General features: G+C 40.1%; 1 protein-coding gene across 1 annotated transcript in view; it reads right to left on the minus strand.

Annotated features, from left to right (window-relative positions):
- Positions 1–25,402, minus strand: part of LTN1 (listerin E3 ubiquitin protein ligase 1) — a 154,171-nt gene that overhangs the window by 19,332 nt on the left and 109,437 nt on the right. The window contains exons 23-28 of the mRNA XM_030204279.1: positions 24,095–24,332; positions 17,031–17,105; positions 16,222–16,408; positions 8,377–8,548; positions 2,319–2,539; positions 1,779–1,973 (exon numbers count right to left, since the gene is read on the minus strand). Of these exons, the coding sequence (XP_030060139.1) occupies positions 1,779–1,973; positions 2,319–2,539; positions 8,377–8,548; positions 16,222–16,408; positions 17,031–17,105; positions 24,095–24,332 (1,088 nt within the window). The remainder of the gene's footprint in view (positions 1–1,778; positions 1,974–2,318; positions 2,540–8,376; positions 8,549–16,221; positions 16,409–17,030; positions 17,106–24,094; positions 24,333–25,402) is intronic.

Genomic DNA, 25,402 nt, shown 5'->3' on the forward strand with positions numbered 1-25,402 from the left:
GGTCAATAATAAATTCCGCTGTTTCCAGTATCCCCATAAATCTCAAATTCTGTCATCTACTTTTCAAAATCCTTGATGTTGCCTGTCATTTCAGCCTTTTGCTTTTCCAGTTCCATCGTCCGTTGCTCCAATCAGACAAGAGCTTCTCCTTGCTCTTCAGCATGAAGCTATGTATCCTCCATTCTCAAAGCTCAGATATTTTGTCCATAAATTCTCCCTTTATTGTAAGCCACTTCTAAGACCTTGAAACATCTCTCTTATCTCCCTCACCTCCCTCGTGTAGGGAATTTCCACTGCAGCTATACCAGCATGATCCTCTCTTTCAGAGGTCTTACTTGCCATCTGATCCAGTGCTATCACGTTTGAGTGCTGGCACAAGGATCCCTCCTCCTGCATAAGCAAAGTCCTTGAGGTCCATGGGTGTGATTTTCTTCACCATCACCACCACTGGTAATTTGGGTGAATTCCCACTCTGTACAAATGCTTTAAAATTGGTTACAAACTTTGTTGTTTATGCAAGGTAATACTAGCTGTTCAGAACAATGAGATCAGACTGCCATCTCAGATGATAATGTCATTTCCTCAATTCACATAATATTTAATAACAGCTCAAACAATAATACCATTTACAACAAACTGCCTTAAGCCACACAGATTGACCCTTTGGTTAATGCCAAATCTTCACTACATTTAAGGAGATACCATCTCATTCAAATTTCAATAGGAGCTATGATTCTCCACCACCCTCTACTCAAAGTATTTATGTCCCAAAGGTATCTCTAACCCCTACAAACCTTCACTGCATCGTGTGAGGCAAAGGAATGCATGAAGTCATCAGGCACAATTTTTAATTCTGGCAGCAGCAGGAGAGGAGCAAGGCATGCACCATCATCCTCCAACTTAGAACTTGAAGACCTCTGAAGGGATAGCTGGTGGACTGGGGTGCCAGAGTGGAGTAGAACTGTAATGGTTAGCGTAGCAACAGCAGCCTGAGAATCAGGGAATTGAGGACTCAAATTCAACAGACATTCCTTATGACCGTGGGCAATTCATGTCACCCTCTGCTGCTTCAGGTTCTAACATATTGTAAGCCCTCTAGGATAGGGCCCTCTCCCATACCTGAATGTAATCACCTTGAGCTACCAATGAAAATAAGTGAGCTAAAGTTCTTCTGGATGTCAGGGGGAGAGGAATAGCTCAGCCTCTATTACTTCATCATATCAGGGGGTTGGGAGCGCTCAGCTCACTTTACTTTGTCATATCAGGTGGAAAAGAATTGCAAAACGACCCAGGTGAGTGATCAGACTACTGGGGGAGGCCTTTATTAAGATTCAGGGGTAGGGGGAAGGATCTTCAGCCCACAGGAGTCTTCTGAGTCAAGTTGAGGGGTGAGGTGATGAGAGCTACCATCAACACTAATTCCTTGTTAAATCTGAATTTAATGCTGGATTCTCTAAAGGCATAATCCTCTAACTGGGCATTAAAATAGCAAATGCACCATTCCCAATGTTGTAGTGAATAGACCCCTTAGAATTTTTTCTTAACTCTCTAGCTGCTTCAGTCTGCTGGCATGAGAGTTTAGAATGACCTCTACTAAGAAGGTTAATTATACCCAATGCTTCACCTAGCAAATATTCATCATCAATCAACCCCTATTCATGTGCAACTTTTCCTATTTATACAGGCCATGAAATGATCTCCTGGTTATTATGTCTGATTTAGATTATCAGCTTATCAAATGCAAGGATACAAATTGAAGGGCAGCACTTGAAATTTACCTGATGAGTGAGGTAGGTGCTTAACTGTAGCGTCCAATTGCGCCACTGCTGAACAGCTACACCGACTCTCTTCCCGCTCTCCACAGCAATGGATCCTAAGGGGTAATTTGGTGGAAGCTGTATGATCAGCTCAATAAAAATATCATCAACAGAATATGTGGCAATAACTTCCCGAGCAGCAGAACGAGCTTTTACCTTGAAAAATACAAAAAAAAAAAAAATCACAATTTAATGCACTGAATGATATTTTGAGAGCAATCATACTTTAAAAAAAGATGAAAATATAGCATGATTTTCTACAGCCAAAAATTTAAACTTGCAAAATTATGATAAACAATTAGATCTTTTATTAATAAATGTTTCATACTCTTTACAGTAAATGCTTACGCAGGTGCATAATACAAAACTAATGAGAACTTCCTCCACTAAAATGCAGACTTTTTGTGGTTATGTATTTGAACATTCAAATTTACATAAACAATCCTGAAACCAATAAAACTTTACTAAAAAAAGAATTGGTAAAAATGAACTTTCACTTACTGTCATGCCATCAAATGACTGTGTGCTGGTCTGTACAGAGGCAATTTCCTGGGAGGAGAGCACACTACTGACATATTTACTTGTAAATTTATCTACCACATTGAATATCCGCTTCTCACAGCCATTCCACCAGAGACGAACCATGGCTGGTAAGTCCTTTAACGTGGTATAATATACGGAACAAGCCAAATGTGCAATCTCAGATGACAACATGGCTGTCTCTATTAAAAAAAAATAAATCTTACTTAATGTGTTGTGCACATTGTCTAATACCAGACTTAAATAATAACATGTCTCGTAAGGTCAAAGGTGCAAATATCTATTTTTGCTGCCTATTAGTTTTACTTGCTTGACTGTCACAAACCATGGTTAGACATATATTAAACAGAAAGAAAAAGGAAGCCAGATGTAAGGGCTGAGATACAGTGAACATTAGTAATAAATTGTCTATGTTATGCAAGTTTGCTTGGTGTTTGCTGCATTGGCTCTAATCACTGAGCATACAGAAAAATATTAGGAGGGTTTGGGGTTTTTTTTTTTTTTTTTTAATGTTTTTATTCAAACCAAACAAGAAGATGCATCCATTGCTTTCTCAGCCAATTTTAAAAAACAAACCATTAACTGCCAAGGAAAAAATGAATAAAAATTGTATTTTGTCTTTATACCCCGCAAAAAAATAGCAAAGGATGGTAAAACAGCAATGTTTATAGAAAAACTGAGAAAATGTTGCTATTTTCATCAGATAAGTTTTTCATGCAAGAAGACAAATACTATACCTGCAATCTAAACTAATACATTAATGTATGATCCAATGACCCACTGTCAGACAAAAGATTAAAAAAAGGGGGAGGGGGTGCTATGAGCAACTTGTAAGTTCAGTTAGTAAGATGAGGTGAGTTTTTCATTCAACAATTATCCCAAGAAAATGGATTTCTAATATCTCTCTATATAAAAGGCAACACCAACGTTCTTTGAAGCCTCCAGCCGGAAGTGTGAAGGGGGCAAGATATCCGGTTTCCCTATGAGTGTCTGCCCCGCCCTCTCTGTAACACAGTCAGGGAAGGAAAACAGCAGAGCACGAAATCAAATCGCTGGCTCTGTAACAGTGAAGGACTCAGAGGGGGGAGGGGAGAGAGGCCAGAGGGCAGGGACACACACACTCCCACATGCACACAGAAGAAAACATTGCTAGCCCCCGTTTCATTTGCATCAGAAACGGGGCTTTTTTACTAGTCATGTAGTAAAAGGCAGCAAGATTAAACCAGAAACCATCATCCTTTCACTTCTATAGCTGTCAGCAACAATCCAAGAGCTACAACCTCCAGAGTCTTAGTCAAGAGATGCACAATTTGCAATGTCTTTTCACAAGCCTTAACTCCAACATAAATAAAAGCTAATAAATACAAAGAAAAAAAAGAATAAAACATGAAAACCATTTACTAGACTATGAGGCATATTTTCAAAGCACTTAGCCTTCCAAAGTTCCATAGAAACCTATGGAACTTTGGAAGGCTAAGTGGTTTGAAAATATGCCTCTATGGGGTCCTTTTACAAAGGCGCGCTAGCGTTTTTAGCGTGAGCTAAGCACCAAAGACGCCCATAGGAATATATGGGTGTCCCTAGCTTTTAGCACATGTTTATTTTTAGTCTAACAAAAAGGCTTCACATTCTATTTTTCTCTCTTTGGTTTTTACCAACTTTTACTTCTGTACATTCAAGTAGACTACATAAGTACATAAGTATTGCCATACTGGGAAAGACCAAAGGTCCATCAAGCCCAGCATCCTGTTTCCAACAGTGGCCAATCCAGATCATTCCTCTAGCTTCACTAAGTCCTTCCTCATGTTATCCACACCATCAGGGGTGTCTACCCTACTGCAGATTTTGGTAACATCCAGAAAGAGGCAAGTCTTACCAGACAGCACTTCAGTATAATCGCTTACAAAAATGTTAAAAAGAATTGGCCCAAGAACCAAACCTTGTGGCATACCCTTGATAACTTCCTTTTCATCAGAATGAGCTCCGTTTACCACTATCCTCTGTCACCTTCTACTCAACCAGTTCCTAACCCAGTCACTTTAGGGCCCATACCAAGGGCACTCAGTTTATTTATTAGTCGTCCATGTGGAACCATGCGCTCTCCCTCAATCCAACTCTCTAGTCACCCAGTCAAAGAAATTAATCCGATTTGTCTGACAAAACCTTCCTCTAGTGAAACCATGTTGCGTCAGGTCCTGTAATCCATTGGATTCCAAAAACTTTACTATTCTCAGTTTTTAAATATTTCCATTAATTTACTTACCACAGAAGTCAGACTTACCAGCCTGTAGTTCCCAATCTCTTCCTTACGTCCGCTTTTGTGGAGAGGAACCACATCTGTTCTTTTCCAGTCCTCTGGGACCACTCCTGACTCTAGAGAAGCACTGAAAAGATCAGCCAGCAGAGCTGCTAGAACTTCCTTAAGTTCCTTCAGTACCTTTGGATGTATGCCATCCAGCCCCATTGCTTTGTCCACCTTTAGTTTAGCCAGCTCCTCATGAACACAGTCCTCTGAAAATCATTCAGGGACTTCCAACCCTCAGTTTCTATTTGTATTGTCATCTGTAGTCCTGTTCCTGGCACTTCAGATGTGAACACAGAACAGAAATATTTGTTAAGCAATTCTGCCTTATCTGTATCAGCTTCTACATATTCCTCCCCTTCACCTTTGAGTCTCACAATGCCACTTTTGTACTTCCTCCTATCACTAACATATCTAAAAAAAAAAAAAAAAGTCTTGCCACTCCCTCCCCCATTTTACCATATTGACTATTTTTTCTTCCATTTGCATCTTTGCTTTCCTGACTAGCAGCTTCTTTCAGCTTTTCCAAACATTGTCACAGTCTTCCTCTTTCTGCGATCTCAAGTAGGTTTATAAAGGCTAACTTCTTTTTTTTACCTTTTCTGCTACTACTTTTGAGAACCAAAACAGCCTCCTTTTCCTCTTACTTTTATTTACTTTCCTTACAAAAAGGTTTGTTGACTGTACAATAGCTGCTTTCAGTTTTGCTCACTGCTTTCCAACTTCTTCCAGATGTTCCCATCCAGACAACAATTCCTTGAGGTAATCCCCCATCTGAACAAAGTTAGTTTTATTGAAGTCTACAACCTTTACTTTTGAATGAACCCTTTCCACACCTATCTTAATACTAATCTACACCATCTGGTGATCACTGGATGCCAGATGATCACCTAATATAACACCAGAAACGTTCTCTCCATTAGTAAGCACTAAGTCCAGTATGGCCCTATTCCAAGTGGGTTCCATTACCAACTGCTGGAATAGTTCCTCCTGTACAGAATCCAGGGTAACTCTGCTTCAAAAGACCCCCTAATAAGGATACCCCTATCAACATCTGGCATATTAAAATCACCTATTAGTACTTCCCCTTTCACAGCTAAATTTTGAATGTCTTCAATTAAATCTCTGTCCATTTCTTCTGTCTGTGAAGGAGGCCTGTATATATGACACCAATGTAAATAACATTTCCCATTCTCTCTTTCCAGATTGACCCACAGCGCTTCTTACTTACCCTGTTGGTCTTGCAATTGTGTGGCTTTAATATTATCTTTAACATATAATGCCACTCCCCCTCCCTTTTTTCCTACCCTGTCTTTGCTGAACAGAATATAGCCTGGTTATCCCAGTCATGGTTTTCTGTGAACCATGTCTCTGTGATCGCCAGTAAATCCAAATCAGCCTCTTCCATCACAGCCTCAAGATCTAAAACTTTATTTCTCATACTTCAGGCATTAGTATATACTGCTTTCCAGACATTGTCCCTTTTCCCCATTTGTGTAGCAGTATTTAATGCTTCACTTAACTAAGGGCTTTCATCACCCTGCCCCAACGATTCTAGTTTAAAGCCATGATTCCCTTTTGCTTTGTGAAAAATAAATAAATATAAAATAGATAAAACAGCAGAAGCGAGGCTCACACAAAAATATACCAAGTATACATCTTATAGGCTAACAGTAATGAAATTAATAGATTAATTGAAGAACAGCATGCAATACCCAACTTTGAAAATAACCTCAAGGAAACTATGCACTTATATTTGTACTTGCTTTCCGGTATGCATCGGTTTTTTGGTTTCATTTATGCACATCAAGGTGAATTTTTGGAAATGTATGCATACGTAAAAACCATTCCCTAACTCTGTTGCCCCCCACCACAGCCAGGAACATCTCTGCAAACAGGCTGTAATCATGTAAGTTTACTCGCATAACAAGTGGGATATTTGTAAAACCTATTTCTTCAGGTTAAACACTGTTAAACCTGCATAAATGGTTCAGAAAATTACCCTCAAATGCGTGAAACCATTCTTCCCAAGGGAAACATTTCGCAACCTGATACAATCAATGGTACTAAGCCATGCAGACTACTGCAATGGAATATATGCGGGATGCAAATGACAACTCATAAAGAAACTTCAGACCGCTCAAAACACAGCAGCCAGGCTTCTATTTGGAAAAACGCGATTTGAAAGCACCAAACCCCTCCGAGAAAATCTACACTGGCTCCCAATCAAAGAACGTATTGCTTTCAAAATCTGCACCCTTGTTCATAAAATTATCTACGGCGAAGCCCCGGGATACATAACTGACCTCATAGATCTACCAACAAGAAACACAACCAGACCAAAACGAACATACTTAAATCTCCACTACCCAAGCTGCGAAAGACTCAAATACAAATCAACTTATGCATCCAGCTTCTCCTACATAAGCACACAACTGTGGAACACACTACCAAAAGCCGTGAAAACAACGTACAACCACTTAAACTTCCGGAAATCACTAAAAACCAACCTGTTCAAAAAGGCATACCCTACTGACCCAACTTAAGCGCCTAAACCCTGCAACACAATGAAACCAACGTTTGTAATGACACTGCATAAGTCTTCCTCTCTACGATTCCCCAATGTGTCTATAACACATGAACCTTATTTGACCACTATATCACTTTGTATTTGTTGCTCTACCGGAGATGGCGAATGCCTTTACGGTACTATGTAAGCCACATTGAGCCTGCAAATAGGTGGGAAAATGTGGGATACAAATGTAACAAACAAATAAATAAATAAACAAACAAACATGAAAACCTGTCGAATATATTTATTTTAGCTTTACAACACTTATACAGGCAATCCCAATGAAATGTGACATGGCAGAGTTCATGGGAGGAACATACTAAGATAACTAGAAATCCTACACAGAATTAAAAGCAACCTACTTTCCAGAATATGTACATATTTTGTTTGTGCCCATGAGGACCCAGAAAAAACTACAAGTAACTGACTCCTCTTCATGCTGGTCCTCCCTCTTATGGCATCGCTCGAAAATTTGGTGTTAGTACACTAAATGGGGAGGTTATTAGTGAGAGGACAGACAAGATACAGACAGGATGATCAAATATGGCTTCAGAAACCAGGTAAAAAATGATGCTACCCAGAACTGCTAAAGTTTATACATTTCACAAAAGCTCATATTAAATGAGAGACAAAAATACAATAAATTCTAGAACAGGTTACTTAGGAAGGCAGTCATCCTACATGATTAATGTTCATAATAAAGACGGAGGTTCCCTTTAAGCAAGGACCATGGCTGGAAAGATGCTATCCACACATATGCCTTGTATAAGAGCAATTAGATCTTTTCCTAGTTGGATAATGGTTGTTTTCAGGACCAATAAACAGCATAAAATCTGTTTTACTGTTCTGCGACCTTGCCAGATACTTGTGACCTGGATTGGTCATTGTTGAAACCAGGATACTGGGCTTGATAGACTTTCAGTCTGTCCCAGTATGTCAACACTTATAAGGAATCAACTTATTTAAAAAATAAATTAAAAAATAAAATATACAAACACTTTTCTGTAATGCTATCAAAGTTGGTTATTTATTCCCTGACAATGAGTTAATTCTGAAAATTCATATGCAACTTAAATTTCTTTAAAATTACAACAGTATTTAAATCTTCCTAAAATCAACAGATTAAAGACTTTAATCTCACTGACCTTGGATGGTCGCATTGAGCTCTTCTGTAAAGAATGTTTTTGTTTCCTTGTTCGAAGATTCAACAATTTGGCCTGGAAAGGTTGGATTTTCTGGCATAAGCCTGAACAGGTGATACAGCAGTTTATTTAAACTCTTACATTTTCGAAGATACTGAGAATATAGGACCCGTAGCTGACAGAAAAAAATGAATGTTTAGTACGATTTATCAATATCACAAAAACTAAGATACATGTTAAAGAAACTAGCATGTGGGCTATGTAACTAGTTTTGTTTTTGATACATTTGTACCCCGCGCTTTCCCACTCATGGCAGGCTCAATGCGGCTTACATGGGGCAATGGAGGGTTAAGTGACTTGCCCAGAGTCACAAGGAGCTGCCTGTGCCTGAAGTGGGAATCGAACTCAGTTCCTCAGTTCCCCAGGACCAAAGTCCACCATCCTAACCACTAGGCCACTCCTCCACTCCGTCTCAGCAGGACTTCATAGACCTACTTTCTGACATTCAGAAAAGCTCTTTAATGTAAATGGTTACAGTTATTGCTATTTTACATAACACTAGATAAGCTATTAGAGACTAAAAGGTCTATTCAAATCTAAGGAGCTAAGAAAGGATTTAGAACAAATCAGAAATCATTATGATGCGATCACATAAATCCATGGTGTATCCAACATGCTGACTAAAATAACAGAAAAGACAGTTTTGAGACAGTTTGGTGCAAGTGTAAAATGTGGTTATGGAGAGATCTTACAGGGACACCTTATGGAAGTATATTTTGAAAATTAAGGAAGTAAAAATACAGTATTTTTCTAGTAGGGTTTTAGATATGTAGACTTATTAATGTGGTTGAGGAGTTAAAGGTGATTTTTGTGAAAACTTCCCAAACCACAACTGAGAGCACAAGATTTTACTTCATATTTTAAAGATTGCATAATATAGTCTAGATTCAGTAAATGGCGCCCCGAGCACCAAAACAAAATGACCGCTGATTGCTATTCTATAAATGGCACTCAAAGTTGGGCACTGTTTACATAATAGCACTTAGTGCTGGGATGCACGCCCAATTTTGGGCACAAGGATTTACACCAGCTAAATTCTGGTATAAATCCCCACGCCTAAATTAGGCGTGGATCCCCTGAATTCTATATTAGTGTGAGCATCTTTAGTGAATGCCTCCCATGGCCATGCCGATCCCCTGAATTCTATATTAGTGTGAGCATCTTTAGTGAATGCCTCCCATGGCCATGCCCCCTTTCCAGTTATGTGCTAAAAAATGTATGTATGCATCTTTACAGAATAGTGCCTAGCAAAATGCGAACGTAAATTCAAATTCTTGCCAATTATCAGCACCCAATTATTGGTGCTAATTGGTTCATTATTCAATTAAATTGCACATGCACATTTGCGTGCCCACAATTTTGAGTGTCATTTATAGAATTTGGAGGTACATTTGATGTTGATGGTGCAGTTGAAGGATTTGATTTACAGTACTGCCAGAAGCTGGATTTGGCTCCATCTCCTGGGAAGACTATGAGATGGGATTTATAGCCATGAAACTTTGTGATCCAAAGTTGAAAAGCATGACTGATAGACTCCTTTTTGCAGATTATTAATAATTCTTTTCTTAGTGGCATATTTCCTGGATAGTCTAAGGAGGTTAGGATATGCCTAATTTGGGGGGGTGGGGGGGGGGAGAGATAATTGTGTGGATATACTGGAGAATTCTAAGCCCATTGTTAATTTACCATATCCGGGTATGCTTAGTGACAAAGCATTCTTTTGCTAAGTGGATGCATTTTTAGATTTTTTTTTTAAATGGTTTTTCAATAGATGGGGTTCCAGCAGAGCTACAACAAAGAGACTACTCTAGTGCAATGGATGTATGATTTAAGGTTGTGGTTGGATGCTGGTTTAGATGCTGTGGTGGTCTCATTGGACCTTTCTGCAACTTTCAGTTCAGGTTTTAAAAAGCAATCTATGAATTTTCAATCACCGTGCATTTGTTTTGAAGGTCAGGTTCCAGATTTTGGACATGTACCAGAGTCTGGGTTGACTATGGAGACAAAGATTAATAAAGTGGTGAGGAGTTGTTTAGCTCAGTTATGGAAAATCTAGAAATTTTGCTTCTATTTAAATAAGAAGCAGCTGTGATTCATGTATTAGAAATTGAGGATTAGTGTTAACTCCCTTTATAAGGGTTTTATTGCTAAATTTGTGGCTTCATAATCACATCCAACCTGGACTTAGGGAATTATGTTGGCTCCCAATTCAAGCGACTATTAATGTTAAGATAGGTTTCTTGATTTATAAGACTGATGATTTCAGTTACACTTGTATAAGAAGTAGGTTTGGTACAGTATGTTCTGGATAGGTGTTTTGTGTTCTTCCTAAGATAGGTTACTGGAAACTTCCCTGTGTGAAAACTAGGGAGGGGGACCTTTTGCGTTATGCCCCTAGTTTCTAGAATTCCTTGCCAAGCATTTTCTCCTGGGTTCTATACAGAGCACCTAGAGATCCATGCATAACTTAAACAATAATGAACACTATAATATGATAACAGCACTTAACAATGAACACTAACTGGCGATGATTAGAGTTTAGGCGCAGAAGTCACTAAGTGTATTCTGTAACGATGTGCGCTGAACTAATGCAGGCAGACCAAAAAAGAGGTATGGTTATGGGCGGGGAAATGGGCGTACAGCAAAAGCTACATACCTGTAGAAGGTATTCTCCGAGGACAGCAGACTGATTGTTCTCACTGATGGGTGACGTCCAATGGCAGCCCTCAGACCGGAGATCTTCCCTAGCAACAACTTTTGCTAGGTCTCGCGAGAGCATGCACGACACGCTTGCGCGACCACCTTCCCGCCCGTACGAGAGCGTGCTCGCCAGTCCAGTAAATAGCAAGACAAGGGAAGAGACAACTCCAAAGGGGAGATGGGCAGGTTTGTGAGAACAATCAGCCTGCTGTCCTCAGAGAATACCGTCTACAGGTATGTAGCTTTCGCTTTCTCCGAGGACAAGCAGGCTGCTTGTTCTCACTGATGGGGTATCCCTAGCCCCCAGCCTCACTCAAAACAACAAACACAGTCAACTGGGCCTCGCAACGGCGAGGACATAACTGAGATTGACCTAAACTTAGTCAACTAACTGAGAGTGCAGCCTGGAACAGAATAAAAATGGGCCTAGGGGGGTGGAGTTGGATTCTAAACCCCGAACAGATTCTGCAGCACCGACTGCCCGAACCGACTGTCGCGTTGGGTATCCTACTGAAGGCAGTAATGCGATGTGAATGTGTGGACGGATGACCACGTCGCAGCCTTGCAAATCTCTTCAATAGTGGCTGACTTCAAGTGAGCCACTGATGCTGCCATGGCTCTAACACTATGAGCCGTGACATGACCCTCAAGAGTCAGCCCAACCTGGGCGTAAGTGAAGGAAATGCAATCTGCTAGCCAATTGGAAATGGTGCGTTTCCCGACAGCCACTCCCTTTCTGTTGGGATCAAAAGAAATAAACAATTGGGCGGACTGTCTGTGGGGCTTTGTCCGCTCCAGATAGAAGGCCAATGCTCGCTTGCAGTGCAATGTGTGCAGCTGACGTTCAGCAGGGCGGGTATGAGGATGGGGAAAGAATGCTGGCAAGACAATTGACTGGTTCAGATGGAACTCCGACACCAGTTATGATGAAATTTAGTATAAGGAGCATGAGCTACCAAGGCTTGAAGCTCACTGACTGCGAGCTGAAGTAACTGCCACCAAGAAAATGACCTTCCAGGTCAAGTACTTCAGATGGCAGGAATCCAGTGGCTCAAAAGGAGGTTTCATCAGCTGGGTGAGAACGACATTGAGATCCCATGAAACTGTAGGAGGTTTGATGGGGGGCTTTGAGAAAAGCAAACCTCTCATGAAGCGAACAACTAAAGGCTGTTCCGAGATCAGCTTACCTTCCACACGGTAATGGTATGCATTAATCGCACTAAGATAAACTCTTACAGAGTTGGTCTTAAGACCAGACTCGGACAAGTGCAGAAGGTATTAAAGCAGGGTCTGTGTAGGACATGAACGAGGATCTAGGGCCTTGCTGTCACACCAGACGGCAAACCTCCGCCATAGAAAAAAGTAACTCTTCTTAGTGGAATCTTTCCTGGAAGCAAGCAAGACTCGGGAGACACCCTCGGAGAGACCCAAGGAGGCAAAATCTATGCCCTCAACATCCAAGCCGTGAGAGCCAGGGACTGGAGGTTGGGATGCAGAAGCGCCCCCTCGTTCTGAGTAATGAGGGTCAGAAAACTCTCCAATCTCCACGGTTCTTCGGAGGACAACTCCAGAAGAAGAGGGAACCATATCTGACGCAGCCAAATGGGGCAATCAGAATCATGGTGCTTCGATCTTGCTTGAGTTTCAGCAAAGTCTTCCCCACCAAAGGTATGGGAGGATAAGCATACAGGAGACCTTCCCCCCAATTAAGGAGAAAGGCATCCAATGCTAGCCTGCCGTGGGCCTGAAGTCTGGAACAGAACTGAGGGACCTTGTGGTTGGCTTGAGTAGCAAAGAGATCCACCAAGGGGGTGCCCCACACTTGGAAGATCTGACGTACCACTCTCGAATTGAGCGACCACTCATGAGGTTGCATTATCCTGCTCAACCTGTTTGCCAGACTGTTGTTTACGCCGGCCAGATACGTGGCCTGAAGAAGAATGCCGTACCGGCGAGCCCAAACCCACATTCTGATGGCCTCCTGACACAGGGGGCGAGATCCGGTGCCCCCCCTGCTTGTTGATGTAATACATGGCAACCTGATTGTCTGTCTGAATTTGAATAATTTGCTGGGACAGCCAATCTCTGAAAGCCTTTAGAGCGTTCCAGACCGCTCGCAACTCCAGGAGATTGATCTGTAGACCTCGTTCCTGGAGGGACCAACTCCCTTGGGTGTGAAGCCCATCGACATGAGCTCCCCACCCCAGGAGAGACGCATCCGTAGTCAGCACCTTTTGTGGCTGAGGAATTTGAAAAGGACATCTCAGAGTCAAATTGGACCGAATTGTCCACCAATGCAGGGATTGGAGAAAACTCGTGGACAGCAGGATTACGTCCTGTAGGTCCCCAGCAGCTTGAAACCACTGGGAAGCTAGGGTCCATTGAGCTGATCGCATGTGAAGACGGGCCATGGGAGTCACATGAACTGTGGAGGCGATGTGGCTGAGCAATCTCAACACCTGCCGAGCTGTGATCTACTGTGACACCCGGACCCAAGAAACGAGAGACAGAAGAGTGTTGGCCCTCAGTTTCTAATTTAACATTTCTTTCTAAGGTTTTAGAAAAAAATTATTTCTTTAGCTTTCCCAATTTGTGGAAGGAATATTAGTTTTACATACAGGCCAGTCAGGGTTTAGGACTGAGTTTGGTACTGAAACAGTCCTGACTTCATTGATGAGTGAAGTACATACTGCTTTTGATCTGAATAAAGTGGCCCTAGTTGTCTCACTTGACCTCTCAGCAGCTTTTGACTTAGTTAATTACAAATTGCTAGTAGCTAGGCTCTCATCTATTGGCATAACATGTGTCCTGGTCCAGTTTTCATCTTTCATTCGTGGTTGTGCTGAGTTGTTTTGTCTTTGATGCGTAAATTGTTCTGTTGTGTCCCTCAGGGCTCTGTGCTTTCTTATATGTGCTTTAATATATTTCTGAGGCCCTTTAGCTATTTTTATCCAATCTTTAGGTATAAATGCATGGAGGAGTGGCCTAGTGGTTAGAGCACCGGTCTTGCAATCCAGAGGTGGCTGGTTCAAATCCCACTGCTGCTCCTTGTGATCTTGGGCAAGTCACTAAACCCTCCATTGCCTCAGGTACAGACTTAGATTGTGAGCCCTCCTGGGACAGAGAAATATCCAGTGTACCTGAATGTAACTCACCTTGAGCTACTACTGAAAAAGGTGAGAGCAAAATCTAAACAAATAAAATAAACTTCTCTGGATATGCCCTCCTTTTCAGGGGACTGTCAGGGGTCTGGACGTTTTTTTTTCCCCAGCCAGCCTGTTTGTCCGGGTTTCTGGACTGGTGGGCTGGCTGGCAGATGGATGTGCTTGCCTTCTCCCCCCCTCTCCTCCAGCCTACCGTAGTGAATCCTGGTGGTCTAGTGGCCACTAGACCACAAGGGCTGCAAGGTAGACTCAGGAGGGGAGGAAGAGCTCATGGATGGGAGGGAGAGGAGGCAGATACTCCTGGATTGGAGGGAAGGAAGGGAGAGGAGAGGGGGACATGTTGTACATGGAGGAGAGGGAAAGGAAGGGGGACATGCTGCTCTTGATGTTTGCTTTTTTGGAAATGCACATCCTTTCTTTTCTAATTTTGTATTTAGACTACGGAACAAATTAATTTCTGTTACTTTTACCAGTATTTTAACTGCTTATAGAATCTGGCTTTCTTGGGGGATCAAGGTGATTGTACGGCTGGGGCGGCATTTTATTTTTTGTGTTCTCTTTTTTGTCTCCGCAAATATGGACACCCTAGTCCTGGTGTATCTCCTAATGATATTTGTTTTCACTAACATTGTTTGCTATGAGTGGATACTTGGAATGCCCTCCCGCGGGAGGTGGTGGAGATGAAAACGGTAACAGAATTTGAAAATGCGTGGTATAAACATAAAGGAATCCTGTTCAGAAGGAATGGATCCTCAGAAGCTTAGCGGAGATTGGGTGGAAGAGCTGGTGTTTGGAGGCGGGGCTAGTGCTGGGCAGATTTCTACGATCTGTGCCCTGAAAATGGAAGATACAAAACAAGGTCAGGTATACACATAAAGTAGCACATATGAGTTTATCTTGTTGGGCAGACTGGATGGACAGTACAGGTCTTTCTCTGTAGTCATCTCCTATGTTACTATTATTTATTTAGATTTGCTCACACCTTTATCAGCAGTAGCTCAAGATGAGTTACATTCAGGTACACTGGATATTTCTCTGTCCCAGGAGGGCTTGCAATCTAAGTTTTTACCTGAGGCAATGGAGGGTTAAGTGACTTGCCCAAGTTCACAAGGAGCAGTAGTGGGATTTGAACCGGCTACCACTGAGGCAAGCACAAGATGAAATATTTTCATACTGCATTTTAATGTTGCATTTGACCTTTTTGCTTTTGTTTCCAATATAAAAAAATTCGATATTTTCCCTTTTTTTTGTGGGGGGGGGGGGGGGGGGGGGGGGGTCTTGCTGCCATTGCCTGATTGAAATATCGATTCATTTTGTGAAAACAGTACTACTGAATTCCCTTTGATCTGTTTGGCTTGCCTTCTACGTCAGGTAGCAAAATGTCATCCCTACATAAACTAATTTCACCATATAATTACATATTATACAGTGTTAATACACAAAGGTGCTCATGTCAAAGCACACAGACTTACAAAGTTACATAGAGGCATATTTTCAAAGCACTTAGACGTACAAAGTTGCATAGTAACCTATATAACTTTGAAGGTCCATGTGCTTTGAAAATGAGCCTCCACGTATATGTACCATATTTGTTTTAAATGTACTATAGTCATGTATGCCAAACACATGTATCACAATATTACATAGGGGGCTTGTTAGATGTAAAGTACATTAGAGTATATAATCACTAAATTGTACACTGCCCGATGGTTATAAAAATGAGAAAATAATGAAGCAGGTGGAACAGCCAGCCAAATTATTTTCTGAGCCAAACCCTATGATAATTACACTGAGTAAAAGTTTTTAAATCACTATATTTTCAATTTTAAAGTTTATATACTGATCATACTTTTCAATAGCAATATCTATTTTGTTCATCTTTGCTTATTTTTTTTTCTTTTATAAAGGTATCATTTATACATACCTGAGAAGAAGCTGCCTTGAAAAAAGACAGAATTAACTTCCATGTGAGAAGATAACCTAAAATATAGCAAAATTCTTCACTCAATGGCTGAACCACTGCTAATTCGCCCACTGGAATATCTGCTAGAATGTTTGTTAATAAATCCTCCTGAGTAATAAGACTAGACATAAGAGCAGCAGGTGGAGATCTAGTGGAAAAAAGATTAACAAAATTAAGTCATTCACTCTTATTTTGTAAATGGAATAAAGTCTGTGAAAAAAGAAATCTAATCTTGCTTTAGGTTTGATTTCATACAATAAATAGTAACATATCTAATATTTGATAGTTCAAAATGTAAAACTTCAACAAAATATAAATACCACATCTGTATGGTCCTGTTCATGTGTTCTGACAATATTGCTTGTAAAACCATAGAATCAATACAAATACTCAGAACATGAAGCAATAATGGGAAATGGCCTTAATTTCAGACATGTAAAGGGACCGTAATCAGGTGTTATGCGGGTATGTGTTCCCATTGAGAAAGATCTGATTAATGTCCCCACCCCACCACAAACACATAACCTACAGGTAAAAGTATGTGCAGCTGCAGAAATGATCAAAATTAGGTCAGGACAGAAAAGTATGTGCATCTAAATCTAAAAATCTGCATGTACTTTGCATCTGCTTCAATTCAGGAACAAAGTGCAGAGATACTTTGTATGGGCAATGGGTGCCTAAAGAAGATTTTCAAAGGCAGACTTCTGCAAAAACTATCACTATTGTCCTTATACTAATTTAGAGTTGTACATAAAGGTAAAAACACATACAAGACTGGTTCCTCCTCTTCATCTCCATAGGATTTCAGATTTTCAGCATCAAATTTGGGAAGCTCTGGCATTAACCTGTTCAGAAATTTCAAGATATCAAGTCTTGATCTATGGAGAAGATTTGCTACACATAACTGAATCAAGACACGTTTCTCTAGTTTGGCCAGCAGGTAGTACATGTTATATTTTAAGCTGTTATAAAGAATTGACCTTTCCCTTCTTTAGTTAACACAGATAAAGGAAATGCCTGTAGTGATGTAACCAGGTTTCTTTTAATGTCATTGTTGACTGGGTTCTGATTGGCCCAGGAACTTTTTTCACTTGAATTGTACTGGCTTTTGCCCTAGTCTTAGCCCACAAGAGAGAGAAAGATCTTTCTGCTAAGGCCCTATAAACAGTTACATCTGATAACTTGTGAGTAGCTATATGTCCTGATCTTCCCAGGTACTGTTTGGACAACATGCAAATGTTTAGTTAGTGTTATAATCGATCCATATTTTCAGTTACCTGCTATTGTTTGTCAATTGCACATTTTTTGTTCATTGTTCCAGTGTGAGAATAAACACATTTATTTGTTTGTTTTGCCTGTCTGGACTGATAAGAATATCACAGATCAAAGTCACTGTACCTTAATACTGATCAACATCAAAAAACAATCTATAGTGAAAAGTGACTTTATCAAAAAGCGGGGAAAATGTCTCGTCAATCAGTGGCAGGCCAACAATAATATCTGAACACCGTATACACATAATCATCGACAAAAAACCCCAAAAATATTTTTTAGTATTTTTTTGTATAATTTTAAATATCTTTGAAAATCAACTCCAGGAAAAATTAATAAAGTTCAATTCTGTATATAAAGGTGGACTTATCTTATCTCTTTTTGTTCAGTTGTGTGCAAGATGGTATATTTCAGCTTATAACAGAAAGAGCATGCGGTCCCAACGGTCCAGTTTCGCACTGCTTCTTCAGGGAACCACACCACAAAATCTTGAACTCTGCAAGTAAAAACACACAACCTTGTAAACCCAACTCCCTGGAGGATAACAGACAGTCACAATAAATAGTGCTAATTTGTAAAATGCTGGAAAGTACACTTCCTACTGCCCCACTCGCAAACATCGAGGCAGGGAAGAACGCTGATCTTAAAAAGCAAGGTCGTCCAATCAAAAAATGACAAGGTTGTCCAATCAGAACATGAAAAGTTGTCCAATCAGAAAAAACGAAGAGTCGTCCAATCAAGGACTGAAGTTATCCAGACATATGAAGTCCTTCAATCAAAAGAGCTCAGTCGTCCAATCGGAAACCGGTCACGTCATTCTCAATCACAGAGCTACTGACATATTGGCCATCCAAACGAAATTAGTCGTGTCATGCTTTCATACACTGAATGCGGACATGCTGGTCGTTCACCACACTTATACATATCGTTCCCCATTGTCAAGAGTTATCGGCATGTAAGTCATCTAATCTAACCATGCTTCATTGCAACAAAGAGCTTGCACATGGTCCTATTCGTCTACTCAAAACACGTCATGGTCGGCAAAGGTGCTCCCACAAATCCATGACATGGACGTCCATAAATAACAGTTTTTACATTAATATGTCCCAAGCATAGTTGAATCATAAAAAGACGTCCGACTGCATAGAAGAATTGAGACCATTAGGTTCCAATGAGTGTAAGTGATAAATCCAACACTGTTCCACTTGTAGTAAGTTCTTACTCCGGTCTCTGCCACATATATGATCTTTGACACTGTCAATCACCCAACATTTTAGCAAATCAAACTTATGATGGAATTCCTTACAGTGAGACACCAACGGAGCTCCCAATTTCAAATTGGAGATGCAAGAATAATGCTCACTTAAATGTACATTTAATCTTCTATCAGTCTTTCCCACATAGAGTTTTCCGCACTGACATCGTAGAAAATATATCACGTGGTCAGACATGCAGTCCATCAATTGTCTAAGTTTGTATATCTTCCCATCCACCGGATTAGAAAATTCCACACATGCCATCATCACGGCACAATATGAAAGCTTGACACGACTAATTTTGTTTGAACGACCAATATGTCAGTAGCTCTATGATTGAGAATGACGTGACCGGTTTCTGATTGGACAACTGAGCTCTTTTGATTGAAGGACTTCATATGTCTGGATAACTTCAGTCCTTGATTGGACGACTCTTCATTTTTTCTGATTGGACAACTTTTCATATTCTGATTGGACGACCTTGCTCTTTAAGATCAGCGTTCTTCCCTTCCTCTATGTTTGCGAGTGGGGCAGTAGGAAGTGTTCCCTCCAGCATTTTACAAGTTAGCACTATTTATTGTGACTGTCTGTTATCCTCTAGGGAGTTGGGTTTACAAGGTTGTGTGTTTTTACTTGCAGAGTTCAGGATTTTGTGATGTGGTTCCCTGAAGAAGCAGTGCGAAACTGGACCGTTGGGACCGCATGCTCTTTCTGTTATAAGCTGAAATATACCATCTTGCACACAACTGGACAAAAAGAGATAACATAAGTCCACCTTTATATACAGAATTGAACTTTATTAATTTTTCCCGGAGTTGATTTTCAAAGATATTTAAAATTATACAAAAAAAACTACTAAAAATATTTTGGGGGGTTTTTGTCGATGATTACGAGTATACGGTGTGCAGATATTATTGTTGGCCTGCCACTGATTGAGACATTTTCCCCGCTTTTTGATAAAGTCACTTTTCACTGTAGATTGTTTTTTGATGTTGGACTAATAAGAATCCTGGTGGTGTGTGTGTTGGGTCTGTGAGTGTTTTCTGGGAACTGTAGGACCACTGGGAGTGTAGCCCCAGTAACCTAGAAATCACTAAGGATAAACTGAGAGTGGGAGACTCACCCAGAGGCAGTTGTGACCCAAACAGGAGGAGGGTGCTAGTGTAGAGCATGAGCGGCAGGTGCATCCCAGACCTGAGCTGTGCTGGGTATAGACCATACAAAGTGGCTGCGGGGTAACCCCAGGTGGGTGGCTAGGTGTTTCATGACAGTCATACTATGTGTGCACTTTTAAAATTGTTACATTAAGTGCTATGTGTAAAATGGGGGGGGGGGGGGGGGGGGGGTTGGCAAAATACAAGATGAATAGCTCAAACAATACTTGATGTAAAGGAAACATTAAAAAAAAAATCTATGTTAAACAACAAATATGTACTAGATTTAGAAAGACAATGCTATAAAAATTAAAATGGGACATGGCAGAAAAAAATGTCTATATACATTTCAACAGTGGGAAAAAAAGATCCTGAAACAGGATTTCTTATAAAAATATACTAGTAGAAATTTTGGGTTCTTAACGAGGGTTAATTTTATAATTGGGTGCCTAGTAGCAAAAACATGTGCCTATTTCAATAAAGAAAAGTAGGCATCTACTTTTCTTCGTAAAATTCTATCATAAGTGCCAGAAAACAGGCCTTCATTTAAGGTGCAATCACTTACACCAGCCCTAGATGCAGTGTACATGAGTGCACCTATATTTTGCAAATATGCATATAAATTCTAGTATTTTATAATCAACACAAGTATTTTCTCGCACTGCCCACGCTCCACTCAAATACCGCCTACATCCACTCTCACAGTGAAAGTATGCTCCATGATACTTTTACGCTGGTCAGTATTTTATAAGAGACCACCTATGCCTGTAAATGCTTAACACACCATCATTTACATGCATTCTTGGTGCCTGAAACTAGGTGGCTCCTTATAAAATTACCTCATCAAACTATCCTTTTTAGTCTGTAACCCACCCAGATGGCTCATCTGATGGACAAGGTAGTCAATTATAAATAAATTTGAAACACTCTGGGCCTCTGTAGTCCTTTTAGCAAAAAAATTTAAAAAATAAAGGCCTCTTGATTGTAACCCCACTTACCGCTGTATGTAGCTATCCTGACAAAGGCATCAAATCCTATTCTGATACACTGCCACACCAAACCACAGCTTGTGGGCCACATGCAACCCCAACACCATATATTTTTTTTAATCTTTAAAAAAAATTTTTATTATACTTTTAACATCCTTCATACAAAACCTTTTCCAATTATGACAATAACATGGGCAAATGATATATGAATTACAAAACCACTAAGCAAATACATCCTGCACATTTGCCTCAACTTTAGTCTTCCTAACCTTTCTCATTAATACATAACCATAGCAAACTGATGAAATTTTCCTTATTATTTATTTTCCCCTCCCACTCTCCCCCCATCTCTTCAAACTCCTCAACACCCTAAGATTGTCCTGTGGTTTCCCATCACCATATTTTATAAGGTCTGCACTGCAGCAGCTGCTGCAATGAAAACACTTCCTCTTCTCATTAGTAATCTCAGTGAAATCACATTCAGCTCCTCCACATTGAGGACAAATCGTTTGCTTCCTTTCCAATCCAAATATGCTGTTTTGATTTCTCATATGGTCAGGCTCACATACAGAATAGCAGAAGATTCTGCCAAAGCTACAGTCCTCTTCCATCTTCCTCACCATGCTAAGTGGCAGAACAACAACATCATCATGCCCTTCTCTGCCTTTTTCTATTCTGAATCCCCAAAGAGGATGCCTGGAATTCCCTCCTGAAGGAAGTGGAGAAGATTTTAAAAAATGATGTTATTCACAATAATGTGGGATACATACAGAGAATCTGTAAATGGCAAGAGGATAGAAACTAAGCACTGAGCGTTTCGGCTTAAACAGCTGGGAAATGGCCTTTTTACTCTGAAGAAGCCACAGTGGGTAACCTGCATAAAGCAGCAGTTAAAATCCTAGCCATCCTACTGAGTAGAAGGGCGGCTTTGGTCTTCAGTATGTTACTATGTAAGATATGTTGCTTGCTATGCCCTCTCTCTAATATTTTCCTCTCCCAACTTTGCTGCTCTACTGGCTTTGTACATAACTGTGCAGCACATCAGGGGAAGGAGGTAAGCATATACATGATGGAGCACTGCTGACAGAATGAGAAGGGGAGATAATAAGGGAAGAGAAGACAATGGAGAAAAAGCTGGAAGGGAGTGGGGAAGAAAAGAGTAGATGCTGGGGTGAAAGATGAAGAGTTGTCAGATGAGAAAGGGGAAGAGAATCCTATCTCAGGCTCAGTCCTTCACCATACTCTCAGGGGAATTCCCTGTCCATCCAACCCTCTTCATTACAGGCAGGCCTATAACCGAGGTCTTAGCCCTTCATGGCACGTTGGAGTGAGAGGGAGACATGCACTACACTATCCCGAGCTATACTGAGCTACACTAAGCTGAGCTTATAAAGTTCTAGTCTTCAATAGCAGTTCCACGTATCTGATGGAAAAATAACCATTAAAATGAAAATAACTATTCCAATTCCAGAGTCAATAATTGCAAAAAAAAAAATCAATTTTGGACAAAGAATAATCAATTTAGCAAATACCTCTGTATGACACTGGTATATAGAAACATGATATCCATACTGACCACCATCCAAGAATCCACTACTAGCTCAACAAAGGTAAGCAGCTTCAATAAAGCAGTTGGTTTTGATGTGAGAGAAGTTGTTTTAGGGCTCCTTTAAAAGAGCACTGCAAGATATTCTTTATAGTTTACTAATTTTTCATGATTTTTGTGATATATAAGTTCTTTGAATTCAGAGAACAGCACATAAAACTTTCTAAGTTTTGTGCTTTTAAATATTAAAATAGTTATTTAATAATTGTAAGTGGAATTTACACTAGATTATTAGTATTTCTTATACGTTTTTTGCTTATTGACATTTGTTGTTTTAAAAGCCAGAATCCTTTGTGATACCAGGGATGCCAATGAGAGGAAGAACATCCTAATTTCTTCACTGAAGCAAAAGTATTCAAGGTATCACTCAGTTTTACGCAGGAGCACTGGACCCGATCAAAAAGGAAATAAAAATCAAAGCCAAGAGGAAAAAAAAAAGAAGAAGAAGAGTTGCAGGTTCAATCTGATATAGGCTTCTAGTAAAATAACAGATTGAACTAGACAAGTATGAAATTTGTGGGAAAAGCAATATAAAGGAAAGTGTATAATGATCTCACCCAAGAAACAAAGGAAGCCAAAATGTTAGTCAGTACCAAAGAAAAGGTTAATTGAGACCAGTGATTTTAGAAAAGGAGATGCTCAAAGAAAACAGGGCACACATTTCACACTTTTTGTGATGTGTCTTCCTTTTTTCCCCAAAGGTCAACTCTTATTTTCATACTAAAGGGAAAAGCAGCATTTCTATCTTTTTGTCCAAATCCGCAAAATAAAATAACTTCAAACACATGTATCTGCACTGCACTAAAGATTTCCAAAACACTGAACAGTTATTGGTCAAATAAACGTTACTGGTAATCACTACTTCCATTTCCAGGTGGGTCAAAATTATTACAGAGGAAGTATACAAAAGACTGAACAAATGACTTCCCTTCCTTGCTGAAAAAAAAACAAAACAAAACAGAAAAACATTCAGGGGCCCTTTTACAGATTTGAACTCCAGGGCCAATCAGAGCCCAGAGCATCAACTTTGAAAGTATCTGGCCAATGGCAATGCAGGTTGTCTTTCCACAGGGCTAAAATGAAAAAAACAAAACAAACAAACAACAGCTTTCTCTGTAACAGCTTTAAAACAAAGAACACCACCTGCTGGCCAAACAAGAGAAATACACTGCATGAAAATACTATTACAATTCACAGGCTTGAAAACCCCGTTTCGCCACAAATGGCATTTTCAATTGATCCAGGTGTGTATGATGTCATTGCAACACCTACACCAATAAAAGAACAACAAGACCAGGTGTCAAAGCAGTTAATTGCTATACAAATGCTGTAGTGAAGTTATTCAGTTAATAGAAGGTAGTTACCCGCTTTACAATGTGATTTTTGGAATGCTCTCCAGAATGTGTTTTTTCCCCTTAATATATAAAATTTATAGTACATTTCTTTTGCAGACAGTAACAAAAGAAAACCAATATGACTGAAAAGTGATGTTGCAAGTTTATACATTTCAAGCCAGATAAAGTAATATTTTTTTAAATGCTCTTTTCAGTTTCTTACTTATTTAATATGTGGTAGACTGCTATCTGCACAGGTCTAGATCTGTAGAGCAGAAACGGAGCAAAAGTGTTTAACAATGTCTGAAGTTTATCTGGTAGATTTGTCTTCTGGTTAGCAACAAACTTTGGTGGCAGCATGTGATTCAAAAGCTGGTCCTTGGAGATGTATGTTACAGCATCACTAACAAACTTCAGCACAGTAGCATTAGAGAGGTTTGAGGAAGGATCCTTGCTCTCTCCTATTTATAGCAGAAGAAACAAAAGCAAAAAATTCAATCAAATCTATAATATTCTATTACCGAAAAATAAAGAAAAATTTTGGCTCAGCAGTTTCTTTTTCACTTTTTTTTTTTTTTTTGGGGGGGGGGACTTCAAACTCAATCTGAACAAGGGCTGGGAAGCCTTCATTTATAATCACTAGGGATTTTACCCTTGTTTATTATCCCTTTCCACTCACTTAGCAGAGCCACTGCACTAATAGTCCTCAGCTGGTTTCCATTCACTAGGACTCCTTCCAGAATCCTGCAATTGGTGGGCCATAAGCCTGTCTACTAAGTGTCAAATGTTATACGGCTTGGACTCTATCTTTCCTGGAGCTATGAACATTTCTTCTTTAGCACCCTCAGATATTTCTGACCAGGGAAGTGGAAGACAACTCTAGTATTAAAGACAATCAGCATAGCAATACACAGCACTGCCGTTAAACATTGGGCCAGCCCTTGCCCCCAACCCCCAAAACAAAAGCCAGAAAAACAAAAACAAAGTCTCCATGGGGCCAATATTTAAAGCCATTTAACCAGGTAAGAGGGCTCCTAACTGGTTAAATGGCACTCAGCTGCCTATCCAGGTTACTCAGTGGCAATTACCCAGATAGTGCTGCTAAATATCCCCTCTAACCATGAAAATGGAAACCGACTATTTTGTAAGCAGTCTAGGGGTGGAATCAGCACTTAACTGGATAAGTACTCTTATTCAGCTCTTAACTGATTAAGTTAATTGGCCAAACAGGACTGCTATTTGCAGTCGTAAGCTTGGCCAGTTTAATTTAACCAGTTACAGACTCAACATCGGAACTTATCCAGTTAAATGCCAGCACACACCTAGATATTTAATAACTGCTGCCTAGACAAGGCCTGGTTTTGAATATCTAGGCGTAAATCCAGCAGCAGCGAAAAATTACTGACCATCGCCAGCTGATTATTTGCCCCCATATTTTTAATGCCACTGTAACACCCCAAGCAAGGGTTGGGTGTGGGCTAGTGAAATAATACAGCTGGACAAAGGGATGAAACGAAAAATAAACTATTTA

Source organism: Microcaecilia unicolor, chromosome 5 (genome assembly GCF_901765095.1).
Source record: "Microcaecilia unicolor chromosome 5, aMicUni1.1, whole genome shotgun sequence".
NCBI lineage: Eukaryota > Metazoa > Chordata > Amphibia > Gymnophiona > Siphonopidae > Microcaecilia > Microcaecilia unicolor.